This window comes from Leptodactylus fuscus, chromosome 4 (assembly GCF_031893055.1).
Source record: "Leptodactylus fuscus isolate aLepFus1 chromosome 4, aLepFus1.hap2, whole genome shotgun sequence".
Classification (NCBI taxonomy): Eukaryota; Metazoa; Chordata; class Amphibia; order Anura; family Leptodactylidae; genus Leptodactylus; species Leptodactylus fuscus.
Window position 1 is genome coordinate 21481549 of NC_134268.1, and position 16910 is coordinate 21498458.

Here is a 16910-nt window from a genome sequence, read left to right on the forward strand (position 1 = left end):
AGTGGTCGCACCTGGTTATTGCAGCTCTTTTGAATACTGCTGAAATTTAGTCATCAGGCATGGCCTTATCACATTGTACAGCACTGTACACTTCTATGTGGTACATTGTGCAGTGATTCCGGTGTACACTAGGCCCTACAATGGGCAGATCCTGTGGGTGCCAAGTGACGGATGCCCTCTGATCTGCTCTTAAAGTGGTTAAGCCGCAAAGAATATTTATCCTCTATCCAAGATCAGCTTATTGCAGAGCCTCCTGTGTACAGGAACCAGTGCAGGATGTACTCGATTGTAGAGACCCCCACCAATCCTATGGTGTTATATCCCTGTTGTGAATTCAGCATGCCTGCTGCCGCTGGCTGAATGTGACGGTGCCGCTGGCTGAATGTGGCGGTGCCGCTGGCTGAACGGGATGTATCCGCACCCACATTAACTTCAGTCCATCTTGATATAACATATGCAAAGGGAACAGGACAGGCTTAAAAATGAATTTGTGTGGTTTATTATATGAGGTTCCATTAATCCATACAACATAAATATGTTTGGTCACAATTTCCAGTTAATATAAGTCACTTGACGTATTCGGGAAAAAAAAAAAAAAAAAAGTCTACAAATATATATCAGCGCTGCACTAGAAAAATAAAAATTCCCAGTGCAAGAAGAAATTCTGCAGCACTATTAAAAAGCTTAGTCTAGAGCCTAGCTGCAGCCGTGAGAGGATCCTAACACAGACATCGAGAGAACGACCGGACAACGACACATGTGCACGACACAAAGGGTTACAATACTAAAGGGTTAAGTGTCCTGGTTTAAAAATTAATAAATACCAAAAAAAATAAAACCAATATAAAAATATACACCACTTGTACGAGGAGCCGACGCCTGCGAGCCGCGCCCATCAGATCTCGCTCTCGAACGTATGCATGTGAGTTTTCATGGACAGGATCTCTGTGTGGCTGCGGCTGGTCTTTCGAAAGAAATCCAGTCCGGTGAGCTGCTCGATGTCTCGGATGCGTGCGGTGTGCATCTTTAAGAGCTCCTCTACCCACTTGGAGTCGTCTTCTGAGCTCTGTTGGAGATTAAAAAAACAGTAAAAGTTAGAAGTAGGAAAGACAAAGAGTTGTGAGGAGAATCATTAAAGGGATTCTACCATTAAAACCCTTTTTTTTGTGGATAAGACGTCGGAGTAGTCTTTAGAAAGGCTATTCGTCTCTTCCCTTTAGACGTGGTCTCCGCCGCGCCGTTCCTTAGAAATGCAGTTTTTTTACCGGTATGCAAATGAGTTCTCTTGCAGCGATGAGGGCATCCCCAACGCTCCCTCCTTCTTCATCCGCCGTGTCATGTTCAATGTCTTCTTCCGGCGCAGGCTTGTAACCTAGCAGAGCAGACTGCGCAGGCGCACAGGCCACGGGAAAATGGCCACTAACAATACTGTGCAAGCGGCCATTTTCCCGTGACCCGTGCGCCCGCGCAGTTAGAAGTTACGAGCCTGCGCCAGAAGACATTGAAGATGACGCGGCGGACGAAGAAGGAGGTGGCACTTGGCGACACTTCTCTGGCAGCGATGGGGACGCCCTCATCGCTGTTTGAGCGCTGGGGCCCACCCCTATCGCTGTGGGAGAACTCATTTGCATACCGGTAAAAAACGGTATTTCTAAGGAACGGCGCGGTGGAGACCATGTCTAAAGGTAAGAGACGAATAGCCTTTCTAAAGGTTATTCCGACGTCTTATCCACAAAAAAAATGTTTTAATGGTAGAATCCCTTTAACAGCCAGTAAGTAGAGACCACTGCGTGGCTAAGGCTAGGTTCACACTAGTGTCATCTGTCCGTTGTTCTGGTCCGCCGGAGAACCCAAACAATAGACAGAGGGACTGCTAAAGAGAGTGGTTACATATGAAGCCCGGTGGACCCCATTGACTGTAATGGGGTTTGTCGGGTGTCTGTTGTTGTAAAATTAAAAGCAGCTGACGCAATAGTAGTAGCGTAGAAGACTCCAGCACAAATGTGTGACAACACCTCCAGCGGGGGAGTTTGTTCCTTCACTGACAGAAAATGGAGACATGGATGGACAGAAAGTTGTTTAAAAGTGTAAAGTGACAGGGCTTTCTGGACCGAAACCTGAGGCGGAGGCCGCCTCAGGTTCCGGTCCAAAAGACGGGTAGCCGCGACTGAATGCCGGTGCAGTGCACCGGCATTCAGTCGCGCACTCCACTCTACATTAAGCCCAATGAATGGGCCTAGTCGGGAGGAGGGAGTGTCTTCAGGCCGAATCGCGAGAAGAAACAGCCTGAAGAATGAGCACCTCACTACTTTTTCTGGGAGCTGGCACAAGCCATCTCCCAGAAAAAACACCTGACTGGCTCCCATTGATTTCAATGGGAGCCATCTTTTTGGTCAGGATTTTGAGGCGAATACGGCCTCAAAATCCTGACCAAAATACTCTGTGTGAACGTACCCTAACTCTCATGTTTTTCTTTTTTTGCTTTTGTGTCGGGGGATGATCATTTTTGTAATATATTTTATTAACCTATCTAACTTCCTTTTAATAGAAAACCGGCTGTAAAGTTCCCATTAGTAATGATCTAAAGCTGGGCTCACTCAGGGTTTCCTGGACCAGATTTTGAGGCGGAGGCCGCCTCAGAATCCAGTCCAAAAAATGACTAGCCACGACTGATGCCGGCATCCAGTCGAGGCATTTTGCTCCAGATTAGGCCCAAATGAATGGGCCTAGTCAGAAGGGAGTGTTGGCGCCACGGAATCCGCGGCAAGAAAGGGCAGGTTGTTTCTTTTTTCCGCGAGCAGGAACAAACTGCTCTTGGAAAAAGAAACCCATTGAATTCAATGAGAGGTGGGTTTTTTGAGCCGGATTCTGATACAGATTCAGTGTCAAAATCCGACCCAAAAAACCCAGTGAGAGCCCAGCTTAATTTAGCATTGTCAGACAGACTCTGTCCATACACTTCTACTCAATGTAGTACATATGAATCTCAGCTTACTTGTGATACTTCCAACCATTTATCTAGGTGGTATAATACTCAAGATGCAGCCATTTGAAGAGACCATCCCCCACTATGGTAAAGGCTTCACCCCTGCATATTTACATTTAGTACAGATCAGTTAGAGGGTTGCTCAGGAGAATGTTGTAGTCTGTTTTCTAATAGAAAGGAAGTTAGATAGGCTAATAAAGTAGATTACATAGAAGTTAACCAAACTCCCCTCCCCTTTTGAGGTCTGCATGGGGATACGCGATACCCCTATAGTTCCTTATTACACATCTATAGACACTCCACGTGCAATAGTATCCACAGCATACCTGGATAATTGCGGGGACCCTCAATCACAAAAATGGGGGTCCCCTGTTTGAACAGAATGGAGTCACGCATGTGCTGCCACCCGATGTGTTCGTTATGGGACTGAGGAAGATAGTAAAGTACAATGGTCAGCCATCTTATTCACTCCCATATATTTGGACCAGAGTGGCAGCACTCAAAATGGTGTCATGGGATGCCCATTTAGATGGTTGGTGGGTGACATTTATGACCCATCCACAGCTGTGATTCTGGAGAAACCCTTTTCCAGGTAGATGGGCTCAGGCAATGCCAGCAGCGAGCGGTTTTCTTGGGAGCCTCTTACTGCATATGGCGGCTTCTTTATGTAAAGTGCACAGAGCGTGGTACAATTTGATCAGGGCGTAGAGTGTAAGAATTATTTTATTGGAATGCATGGTGGTAGTATAGCTTTACCATGGTCTAAGGGATTTTGCAGGCTAAATATATTGATACACACACACTGCAGGGAGTCTATATTATTAATACAACCACTATTAGGCTTCACATCCACACACGCCTATTGTTCAGGTTCATCAAGGAAACCCAAACCACTAAAGCAGTGGTAGACTATAGTGGGGTCCATTGTTGTTTCCAGAGGAAAATCCTTTGTGCACGATATAAAGGACAAAATGAAGAGTGGTCGAGGAGCACAACCTGGATTAAAGGGATTGTCACCAGAACCCGGCCTGACAAATAGAGTCAACTGAATCAAAAGTGGATTTTATATTCAGAATTTTTATGTAAATTAGCTCTTTGGAGCAATGGCAGCGCCGTCATTGACAAAAACAGCAAGAAATCAGAAAAAAAAGTGGCAAATTTGATAAACGGGTCTGTACAAGTTGAAAGATAGAATGAAAACGAAAAGCTTAGAATTGCTGTATTTTTTGAAATATCACTTCCAAAAAATTGAATAAAATGTGACATTATATATATATATATATATATATATATATATATATATATATATATATATATATATATTTGTTGTATATAGAAATTGCATACATAGTTAAAGTTAATACATATATTGTATTTAAAGACAAAATTTACTTTATTTTTCCATTTTGCCCAGAAGGAGAGTTCTTATAATCTAATTATTGTTGCCATTTAAAAAAAAAAAAAAAATTGGCTAGGTGTAAAAATAAATAAATTAAAATATATAAATAAATAAAATTTGGGGATTTGACAATAGGGGAAAAAGAAATAAAAGCGCAGGTTTCTTGAGGGGAGGGAATGTATTGGCAATTACTATTTATTTATTAGAGACATCTATCACTTTTTTCTAATCAATTATTTTCTGATTGCAGTTTTATTTTGTTTCCTGTACACTCTTATGGGGCGGCCATCTTGTCTGAGCTTCTCCTCTGCTCTACAGCATTTAGTGAGCTTCTTTACAGCACAGTCATGGCCATAGACAGCAACAGACTCGCATTCATCGGTGACATGGTACAGCAGCAACTCTGTCCCATTCAAGTGAATGGGAGCTGCAGTACCAAGCACAACCACTATTCAATGTAGGGCACTGTGCTTGGTATTCAGTGAAGAGGCCGCAGCGTTCACCCAAGCACTGCAGCCTCTACAACCAATTAATCTGTGGAGGTCCCACGTGGTGATGGCCTAAGGATATGTCATTAACATGCAAGTCCTGGAAAAGCCCTTTAACAGCATGCCCGGGGACATGGGTATGGAGGTACATCTGGTGCCCGGGAAAGCCTAAACGTCCATGCTGCCACATAAGACGACACCAGTACTATAAATGGCACTTGGCAACATGCCGCTAGCAGAAAAAAAAAAAAAAAAGAGTGCTAGCAGTGACATAGACCACCATTGTGAGGGGGCGGATTATGGCGTGGATTCAGTGCCAAAATCTGCCCCCTAAGATTGGAGAGTGTGATCTAGTTAAAGTGTTTTTTTTTTTCGAGACTTTTTGATGATCTATCTTTACAATAGGTTATCAATATGTGACTGGTGAGGCTACGGGACCTTCGCTGATCAGTTGGAGGAGCCGCAACGTTACAAGCACAGCATATTGCAGCTCAGCCCCATCCCACTCACTTGTTGTTGTACCATGTGACTGATGAACAGGACATCATCAATCCAGGTGAGAGGAGATCAGTTGTGGTCTTGAGTGTTGGACTTCCACCAATCACATATTGATGACCCATTATAGGGACTGGCCACCAGTAAATAAGTCCCAGAACACCCTTGAAAAGGTCCCATCTTGTCGGACGTTCTCAGGGCCGCCGATAGGCCAGTATTACCGCTACTGGAGTCAGGGGCCCGGCCAAATTGAAAAATGGGGGGGGGGGGGGGGGGGCGCGTTTTTGGCCGACCCCCTGGCGCCCGCAGCAGCAATTGTGCCCTGAGCCGACGTCACTGTAGTATAGTCGGGCAAGTGCCGGGGCCCACAGAGCCTCTTGGGGCCCCCGGCACTTGCCTGTCCCGATTTCAGCTCATCGGCGTCCATCGGACACCGATGAGCTGAATACCCAGGCGATTAAAGCAGGAGCTCAGCTCAGCTCCTGCTTTAATGCTGCGCCCGGCTTCGACGTGTGTAGGCGCGATGTGATGACGTCACATCGCGCTTACACCTGTCAGTGGAGTGAGAGGAGCGTCAGAGAGAGGAGCGGCGAGGGAGCGATGGAAGGAAGGGGGTGAGTGTAATTAAGTGTTTGTTTTGTGTTTAACATAATGAAGGGGGCCCATGAAACTGGGGGGCAAATGAAGGGGAGGGGGGGGAACGGCATGACACTGTGGAAGATGAAGGGGGTGGGGAGAGAATGGCATGACACTGGGGCAGATGAAGGGGGAGGAGAATGACATTACACTGGGGCAGATGAGGGGGGGGGGAGAATGGCATTACACTGGGGCAGATGAAGGGGGGGAGAATGGCATGACACTGGGGCAGATGAAGGGGGAGGAGAATGACATTACACTGGGGCAGATGAGGGGGGGGGAGAATGGCATTACACTGGGGCAGATGAAGGGGGGAAGAATGGCATGACACTGGGGCAGATGAAGGGGGGGAGAATGGCATGACACTGGGGCAGATGAAGGGGGTGGGGAGAGAATGGCATGGACACTGGGGCAGATGAGGGGGGGAATGACATGACACTGGGGCAGATGAGGGGGGGGAGAATGGCATTACACTGGGGCAGATGAAGGGGGGGGAGAATGGCATGACACTGGGGCAGATGAAGGGGGGGAGAATGGCATGACACTGGGGCAGATGAAGGGGGGGAGAATGGCATGACACTGGGGCAGATGAAGGGGGTGGGGAGAGAATGGCATGGACACTGGGGCAGATGAGGGGGGGAATGACATGACACTGGGGCAGATGAAGGGGGAGGAGAATGACATTACACTGGGGCAGATGAGGGGGGGGGAGAATGGCATTACACTGGGGCAGATGAAGGGGGGGGAGAATGGCATGACACTGGGGCAGATGAAGGGGGGAATGACATGACACTGGGGCAGATGAGGGGGGGGAACGGCATGACACAGGGGAAGAGATGGGGGGACATGAAACTGTGGGCAGTTGAAAGGGGGAGAACAGCATGAAACTGGGGACAGAGATGGAGAGGGGGACATGAAACTGGGGGCAGAGGAAGGGTGTATATGAAACTGGGGGAGAGATGGAGGGGAGGCATATAATTTACAGGTGACTGTAGGAGGATTATACTGTGTGGGAGCACATGAAAATGAATGAGAATAGGTGGAGTCAACAGAAAAGTGGGCGGAGCTAAATTTGTTGTGGCGCCTCATCACCCCCAAAGAATGTGCAGGATCCACCATTGTAGAGTGGTTTCCCAGTAACGTGCATTGTGTGTTTTTGTTTTAGTGCAGGCAGAAGACACATTGAGCCACATAAAACACAAAACCACATGGAGGAAGTTGTAGACACGGAGACTCGCATGAGGACAGACCCAGAAAGGAATCATGGCCAGTTTCCACAGCCGCAGTGAATCGCTCCCCGGAGATTGTCCTAAGAGCGGAGACATCTGGTGCTGACAAACACGAGAAGGGCTGACTGGAGAAACACACAAGACGGAGCAGATAAGAGTAAACCTGCTCCATGCGGGAGGCCATGTTTGCTTACTCAATGGCAATGGGTTTATTTTTCCTTTAGGTTGTTGAAATGTCAGCTAAAGTTTAACTAAAGACAATCTTTATGATGAAGAAGAAGAAAGAGGAGGAAATATACTAACCAGCCCCTTTGACCTGACTTTAGAAGAGCCCTGGGGACCGGACCTGGCAAACTATAAAAACACAAAACAAAAAAGCACAAAGTTTTCTGCTGAACAGTTTGTCCTAATACTTGAAGAATTACAGATTTTGCATGCAAGTGCGCTACCTGGCCAAATAGAGGAAGAATTAGGAGACCAATGTCCATTGTTTCCATGTGTTTAATTCAGGTTTTCTTAAAATTTTTTGTCTAGAATGGACCTGCAGAAGACCAAGGCCCTTCAAGGCTCTAGAAGTCTATCGATGATGGTTGGAACGTTCCTTCAGTAGACGGTTCCAACCCGATGATCACACTAGAGCATCGTGGATTTCAACGGGACCAAAAAGATACTATGGTTCTTGGTAGAACTTCTAAATCCTTTGGTGATCAAATCTCAAAGCTTCAGATTCAAGTAGTGTTTGGTATAATAAGGACGCCAAGAATGGACATTGCCTCCCATGCTACTCTCCACTGGGGATGACCTGCTCGTGGTAAGAGACACTACTCAATATTGAAATTTTACCGCCAAGAAGGACAAGCCATAAGGTTGTGCAAGTTGACAAAGTAGACGACGTCTCCAAATTCTGCAAATGATCAAATTTTCAAGCTTCTACCTCCAATCTGTGCTTGTGAGAGGGGCATAAAATCCACTGAAATCACAAAAATTGGATGAAGTGGTGTCGGAAGATTGTGTGATGCCTTCTGCTCATTGAAGAGCCAGTGACTGCCTCTTGTTTCAAACTAAGAGGAACAGAATCCTTGCACGGATAAACCTTGGTTTATCACTCCAGCACACAAACCCAAGATGTCAGTTTGTTCAACATTGTGGGTCCTGGTGGTTGGGAGAACAACAATGCCCTGGAATGGTGAACCTCTACTTTGATGGAAAGTCTGACTTGACCAATGCCACGTAGTGATCCATTTTCTACTGCACGTGAAATTGATGTCACTTCCCAAGCCTAGGGCAGCAAGCAGTGTCAACACAAACCATCGGACATTGAGCTACGAGCTAGATGTCAAGCTACAGCTATTCCATTGACCTCACAACTAGGGTTGAGCAATCGGGATCGGAAAAGATCGGATTTCGATCGGCGATCGAGTAAATTTCACGATCGCGATCGAAATTCTGACCCGATCTTTTCCAGCGGGATCGAGATCAGAGGTTATCTTAAGATCGGCTCAACCCTAAAAAAAGACTTTTCTCATAGAGAAGCATTGACTAGGGTTGAGGATCGGGTTCGGAAAAGATCGGATTCCGATCGGCGATCGAGCAAATTTCACGATCGCGATCAGGATCAAGATCGGCTGGAAAATGATCGAAAATCGGATTTTAAAATCAATCTTGAAATCTCAAGATCGGCTCAATCCTACTCACAACATTTCTCTCAAAGGCTACCATGATGCACAGCAAGATGGCAATGGAGGATGGAATGGAGGTCTATCCTCTTGAGTGACGAGCAATGATAGCCAGATAGTCTGGAGACCACGTGGGCAAAGCCATGAAGACAGCTTTACAATGGAACATCACACGGGTCCTACTCCTGGTGTGCAGAGGCATAATGTACAGTAGCTGGACCCTTCCAGTCTTCATTTTAGGTACACAACTCGGTATTACATCGAGTTGGTTGTGGAACTGTTGGTACGGCCAGTTCTCCGAAGTCTTTTAGAAGGAACGTCAACACCAGGCTGTGTGTTGTTCGTCGTACTGTGAGCTTCCATGTTCTGCAACATCTCGACATGTCTCCCATTGGGCACAGATAGGACGTCATGGTTTGGCAATTGCAAAGGAAGCTACTGGCAGCCAATCTTGACGATTTGTGTGCCCAAATGCATTCAGTGGGGCAGGATCTTCCCTTGACATCCATGAATAATCTCAAGAATCATACATTCATGTGCACGGTGCCCATATTTTACTTTTCCTTCCTGGTGTTGCAATTTCAATATTGAGGAGTGTATTATAACAAATGAGACTCCTATTCTATTTGGGGAAGATCTTTACACAGTTGGAAAAGTAAGTGAAGACACATAACTAGAGATGAGCGAACACTGTTCGGATCAGCCGATCCAAACAGCACGCTCTCATAGAAATGAATGGAAGCACCTGTAACGCTGACTTTGCCGGCGGCCGGCCGGCGTCACAGGTGCTTCCATTCATTTCTATGGGAGCGTGCTGTTCGGATCGGCTGATCCAAACAGTGTTCGCTCATCCCTACAAATAACATATTATACGTAGTAAAACATGTAGAATGAAGACACAGGAAATATGAACACATGGAGAAAGATTAGGCATGGAGAGGAGAAGCAGAACACAAGACCGTGTGCGTGTAACGTGTCCTCCACGTGCTTTCAGTCATTTTGTTAGTTTGGCATTCAGAAGGGCTTTTCTTCAGGCCATGCAGAATTAGTTCATTTGGTAAAATGTGCCAGCATATACGGGCAGTCCGTAAGGAGGTATACAGCAAGTACAGGATTTGTGGTTTGTATCCTTATCATAAAAATGTACTTATTTATACGGCCAATTATCAAGGTAGTATATATTATAAAGATAGCAATGGTGGTGGGTATGGTGCCCATGTTGTTGGCTGCACAGTCCATTCCCACCCCTACCCCTATGGGCATGGCGATTCCTATGCTACAGATTTGGAAACCATATAATGCAAAAAAAAAAAAAAAAGAAAAAAAAAAAAGGGACGATGAATCCTAGTTGAAAGGTTTAGGCAAAAAAAAAAAAAAAAAAAGCAAAAAACCAATTGGCCCCCCTGTCCCAAGATGGTGGGATATGGTGTCAAAGTATTTACAGGAAAAGACCCCATAATAAAATAAGACATTTCAATAATTCCACCAATTCTAGTGATTTCCAGCCTATAAAAGGCGCTCCACTGATTCTGGCACAGTTGGAATTTTCTCTCTAGCTCCCCACCATTCCTGAGCAATCAATGCAGTTCGTTTCATTGTCTGATCTGCTAACTTAGGGTAAGTTCACACAGGATTTTTTTGGTCAGGATTTTGAGGCCGTATCCACCTCAAAATCCTGACCAAAAAGATGGCTCCCATTGAAATCAATGGAATCCGTTCAGGAGTTTTTTTTTTTACGGGAGCCGGCTTGTTCCAGCTTCCGGAAAAAGAAGCGTCATGCTCATTCTTCAGGCCGTTTCGCCTCGCGATTTGGCCTGAAGACACACCCTCCTCCGGACTAGGCCCATTCATTTGGGGCTAATCTGGAGCAGAGTGTGCGGCTGGATGCCGATGCCATGCACCGGCTTTCAGTCACGGCTACCCGTCTTTTGGACCGGAACCTGAGGCGGCCTCCGCCATCTGAACTTACCCTTAGGCTTCTACTATCAAGTGGGCAGTGACAGTCAAGGGGGTATGATGTAGAACCCTGCCACTGTCCAATCAGTGTATGATGTCCGACTTGTTATCTCCACATACTATTGAGTCTTATATATACTGATGTTGTCTTACGGTATATTCCTCCTGGATTCCCCCCAAAAAATAAAATAAAAAGAGTAGACAAAGACTCTTTTTTTTTCCCCATTTAAACTTTTTTTTTTAAACTTTTTTACCCATTTTATTATTTTTGAGATCTAAAATTCATGGTGATAATTTTTATAGTCTATTGTAAGACCTTAACTTCATTTCTGATTCATTTTAGAACACAAATACAGTAAATAGGGGGGAAAAAATAGAGAAGACATATTTTCACTAAAGTACTAATGAAATTAATGAAAAAGTTGTTGCCCTTCACCGGCGTCTGAATAGAGAAACATTTCTCTACATGGAAAGGTAAAACTGATACCAATGGACACCAAAAAGACCCCGTAGGAAACCATAAGACTTGTTCAGGCCGGACATACATATGTGCCCTCCATTGCCCTTGGCTTAAGATGTCTCAAGATAAATGGTGAAGGAATTAAAAAATCTCACAATGCAAATAAAACTAAAATTTTCTTAATTTTTTTTTTTTCGGGCCTATTTATCTCACGACACTCTTCCCAAGAGATCTTGAGACAACAGGAAAGTTGAGTAAGGGGCGCACGTGTATATGGACGAGCCCTAAACCATTCTTGTGTTCATGAACGTCCAAAGTAGCAACTTTGCCAAAACTGCCAAGCAATACAAAGCTACAAAGCCAACATGCACAAAAAGACGCATCGAAGAACAGTAAAGTTTTTAGAATTTTTTTTGGCAGAGATGCTGGTTAATGTACCATCACAAGCACTGTACGGCAGGTATTAAGAGGTAATACGTTGCGTTATTAAATTTCCACAGAAGTTGGATTTAGCAATATTGCACAACTATTTCTAGATTTGCAAGAATATGCAAATTATCTTAATTATACAATATACACAGCAGAGAAAAAAAACAACACATTTATAAGTGTCCCGGTCACCATGGGTTAGGTAGTGTGAAAATGTTCCTAAAGTGAAGACTATAAATGAGATTTACACTATTAATCGGGATTAAAATTCCCTACCAATTTGTGTATCTAGCGTCTAGTCAGACGGAAGGGTTTCCTTGGTAAAAGACAACAAACCTTGCATAGTCTGAGGGTAAGTTCACACAGAGTTTTTTGCGTCAGGGTTTTGGCAGAAATTCGCCTCCAAACCCTGAACCAAAAAACGCCTCACCATTCAAAGTACCGTATATACTCGAGTATAAGCCGACCCGGATATAAGCCGAGGCCCCTAATTTTACCACAAAAAAAATGGGAAAACTTATTGACTCGAGTATAAGCCGAGGGGGGGGAATGCAGCAGCTACTGGGAAATTTAAAAAATTAAAATGGTCTCGGAGTTTTTAGGTGCAGTAGTTGCTGGGGAAGGGGAGGGGGTGTTTTGGTTGTCTGTCTGCCCCTTCCCTGAGCTTGAGGACTGGGTTTTTTCTTCCCCCACTTGGCACTCAGCCTGGCTGAATATAGGGGATCTGCAGTGCTCCTATTAACCCCTTCCCGACGGAACAGGAGCACTGCAGATCCCCTATATTCAGTAGACCGGGCACTGTCAGACACAGGGATACCTAATGTGTATAATGTGTGTCACAGTCATTTTCTACTTTTATATGTATTCTAAGGAAAGGAGAGATTTACAACTTTTATTTTTTTTTAAAAAAGCTTTTTTTTCCCCCCACTATTTTATGGGAGATTCTATACATTGATATTCGGCTTATACTCGAGTATATACGGTACAAAACGCTTCTGAATCTTTTCCGCTAGCGTTTTTTTTCTGCTAGTGGCAAAAAAAGAAGCGAGATGTCCATTCTTTTTGAAGCCATGAGCATTTCCCACTCGCGGCTTCAATGCAAGTCAATGGGAGCCGGTTTTTCCTGCTCGCGGTTTTTTGGTCAGAAACCTGAAGCAGAACCTAAAACGGAAATGGAAAAAACCTGATCAGGAAACGCCAGGCGTTTTTTTAAATATAATTCATGACCACATCCCAAAAGGAAACAGATCAGGAAACTGCTCGAAAAACACCTAAAAAACCGCTTCAAATGGCAAAAACGCCTCAGGAAACTCCTTGCGCGTTGTCCGGTTTTGATAATGGCAAAACCCTGACCAAAAAACTGTGTGTGAACTTACCCTGATACTCTAGATAAAGGGGCTGATTTATCAAGACTTGTGCACCAGAAATCTCGCGTACAAACCATGAAAAAGTTGCACTTTTCCCCCGAGAAAAATCAAAAAAATTTGCAACTTTTTACGAGGCGAACTGGGGTGAAACCAATAGCCCTGTCAAATTTATCATCATTTTGGGGTTTTTTAGGTGCACCTATACAAAAGGTTGTGCCCAATTTATGATGAAGCGTGCACCTGGTCATAAATTAGGTGAACATTCTGGAAGGGCAAGCACCAGTCTTGATAAATCAGTCCCATCCATTTCCTACTTCTGGCTATCATACTGTACATTTGTAGTAGAACAACAAACAGGGAATAGTCAGAAGGCTCTGCTGGGTCCGACTACACAGGGTTTACTTGTCTCTTTCCATGGCGACACACACGAAACCAAAAATCAAAATTTTTAAAAAGTTGCTCTCTTTTTAGATGGACTTGAAAACGGTTCTAAGTAGTGAAGGATGGAGGATAGAGACGTTCAATCCATTTACAATTATGGGAAAATTGTTTCGGCTCCAGGTGACCGGTTCACGGGACATGACAGGTGAATGAGGGCAAGGATGGAACATTTCATACAGATTCCAGAATGACCTCATCCTACTTCTGATTCCTGTAGATACTGATTTAGAGGGCTACATATTAGATAATAATTCTATAAAATTCAACAAAACTAAATTAAAAAAAAAATACAATTTTGTTATTTTTATTGTTTTTTTTCATCCCTATTTTTGAATACGGTCCAAATTCCAAAAAATTCAGGTCTGTGCCCATTTCTCTATAATGTCATACTTATGGTCCAGGAAGCGAAGATCTATACTGCGTTATGGTGGCACCTCACACCACTCTGGAGACCTATGGAAATTGACTGTGCAGGGTTTAGGAGCAAAATGTAAATTTTTTTTGGCACTCCAGTTCAAGGACATAGGCAAGGGTCCTTGACAATAGGTTATTACTTGTAGAGATGAGCGAGTGCTATTCGAAACGGCCGTTTCGAATAGCACGCACCCATAGGAATGAATGGAAGCGGCCGGCACGCCGACTTTGCCGGCGGCTGGCCGCTTAACCCCCTGCGTCCATTCATTCCCACGGGAGTTTCGAGTAGCACTCGCCCATCTCTAGTTACTAGTAAAAGGACACCAACAAATAGAAGCCTAAAACTCAGCTCCCCCTGACCTCCTACGCGTACGACATGGAGTCATTTTGGAATCTGTATATGGTTTCCATCAATAATTTGTATGTTTTTGGGAGTTTTTTTTTTTTTAAAGAAATCATTTACATATTATGACTACTACAATTTGTCTAGGATTAGAAAAAAAAAAAAAAAGGTAAATTTTTTGGGTTTTTTTGCTTGCCAAACACAGCACCACTCTTATCCTTGGGTTGTATCTGGTAATGCAAGTTAACCCCTAATTCAAGCAAGTTCCAATACCAGGCAGCCTCCGGATAAGAGAAGGGCTGTTTTTGGGGCAACAAAACGGGGGACATTTATAATAATGGGTGTATAATAGATGTATCCAAGAGAGCCCACCAGAGGATCTTTCTATGGGTCCAGGCTCATTATTAAAAATCTGCAGTGGTCAAAAAGTGGTCAAATGGCCAATGCAAATTTTTGGATTTTTTTGTTTTTTAAATTCAGTTCCGCATTTATAAATGTTCTGACCGGCAAATGAGAGTTTAACACAAAAGTGACAGAGATTGACTTACATTACAGCTTTCGTCATTGTCTGGTCGGTGCGGAATGATAAAAGAAGTGACGGATAACCGGCCATCACAGCTGTCAGCCGGCTGGTTGAAATCTAGACAGCTGGTTATAATACAGAAGTAGTGAGTCGGGACTGGTATCGTTCCATCGACGAACCTAAATAGTGGGGGACAAAAGATACATCTGTAATGCCTGGGGAGTAGTAGCCATTGTGTAACATGGCCATTATAGAGCATCAACACTATCCAATGTAATAGCTCCGTCATGATCTAATGTCCCCATCTCACACAATAAGACGATTAACCTATTGGTAGGTGTTTGGAATTTGGTAAGAAATTGGAGAATGCAGAGGATAGCCACCCAAAATGTGATAAACATTGGCCAGGTGTTTAATGGGGGCCCTGACTGCAGATGTTGGGGTAAAGGCGGATTGGGCTTGATATAAACAGCTGCCTATAGGGATTGTCCACTGATTGACTCTACTTACTTCTCCCGGGCAGTGCCACTCATAGGCCGGGGAGCCACTCGGCCTATGGGTTGCGCTGCCTCCTCCTGACTCTCCGGTTCTCAGAGGTGCAATGGGGGCTGGTTTTACTATAGTCCGATAGTCCCCATAGCACTTATTTATATGGCCAATTTTCAAGGTACTATGTACTACAGACAGCAATGGTGGTGGGAATGGAGCCCGTGAGATTGGTTGTACAGTCCAAGAAGTGGAGTAAACCAGGTACTGATTCTGATCACTTGACATGGAGTCAGAATCCGCCCGAAAAATCCAGATCCATGTTGAAACTAATCCTCAGAGGAAGTAAAATTAAACTCCCTGGACAACCCCTCGAAGGGCTTACGAGCACAAAGGTCATACAGCGCTGAACCTCTGATGCCTGTTGTAAAGGCTCTGTCAGAGGAGTTGTGTATATATAGATATTCTCCACAATGGAGGAAAAGGTAATCTAAGAGCACAAATTTTTTCGTTTTTTCCATTGGATTCATCGGATACCCAACCCATACAAAAACCATCAGTCTACCTTCTTATCAGAGGCATACAGTGGTAGGTAAGGGCCTCATGCATCTCTATAGGGTCTATATTGGATTTGGGCAAGTTGTGTCCTATTCTCAGGATAGGGCATGAGTTGGATCGCTCTTGCCCCCACCAATTAGAAGAGTGGGGTAATAATGTCCTCATTCTGAATAGACGGCACGGATCCATTCATTCAGTGGGAATGCTGGAAACAGCCAAACTCTCGACCATTGCCTCAATGAGAACGGGGTACAAATCTCCCCCGTTCTCCTGATCGGCGGGGCTCTGTATAATGTATATGTAAGGGCTCTGTATAATCTAAATGATCTGATTATATAATAACTGAGAATAAGTGGTAAAAAATTTGGGGGGGCCCAACCAACTATTTTTGGCCAAACCTTGCATGTACATGACCAGTACAGCCCATTACCATAAATCAGTGGACACACAAATATAACTCATCAGACAGGCCCATGATGGAGTGCGAACAGAATCCTAGTGCTTATACTAGGAAGGCCAACCTCTTACGTTTTAATTTTGTCAGGGGTGTCGTATAAGCCATCGTAGTCGTAGTCAAAGATAGGTCCGGCGAGGACATTGACTCCATTCCTCTCTGAGGCGTACCGTTTTACTAAGACTCTCTGAAAATAGTTCCAGATCCCTGAAAAACAATAAAATAAAATTTAGGACTTGACTTGCAAATGTGATTCTTACTTATTAGGCCCCGTTCACATTGGGTGTGGATGTAGATTTTGATCCGGTTTCTGATGCGGGAAGCCGTGTCAAAATATGGCCAAAATCCGCCTGTCGCGACTTTCGACAGTCGCGGCACTCCGGTCCAGCATAGGCCCAAATGAATGGGCCTAGTCTGGAAGGTGCTGCCACAAGGAAAGAAAGGGCAGCTCGCTTCTTTTTTCCCTGAGCAGGAACATACTGCTCACGGAAAAAAAGAGCGCTAGTGGTCTCCATAGACCTCTATTGTGAGGGGGCGGATTGTGACGTGGATTCAGCGCCAAAATCCGAC

At 44.5% G+C, this 16910-nt stretch overlaps 1 protein-coding gene across 9 annotated transcripts in view; it reads right to left on the reverse strand.

Annotated features, from left to right (window-relative positions):
- Positions 1-476: 476 nt before the first annotated feature.
- ENPP2 (ectonucleotide pyrophosphatase/phosphodiesterase 2) overlaps positions 477-16910 on the reverse strand; it is a 93571-nt gene continuing 77137 nt past the window's right edge. For 6 of the 9 annotated variants that reach the window (XM_075270232.1, XM_075270239.1, XM_075270238.1 and 3 more), the window contains 3 exons: positions 16415-16547; positions 14868-15021; positions 477-1066 (listed from right to left, as the gene is read on the reverse strand). In XM_075270232.1, coding sequence (XP_075126333.1) covers positions 896-1066; positions 14868-15021; positions 16415-16547 — 458 coding nt within the window. In that variant the 3' untranslated portion in view covers positions 477-895. Of the gene's footprint in view, positions 1067-7482; positions 7588-14867; positions 15022-16414; positions 16548-16910 lie in introns of those variants that run through there. The other 3 variants (XM_075270237.1, XM_075270235.1, XM_075270240.1) reach the window with 1 other exon arrangement.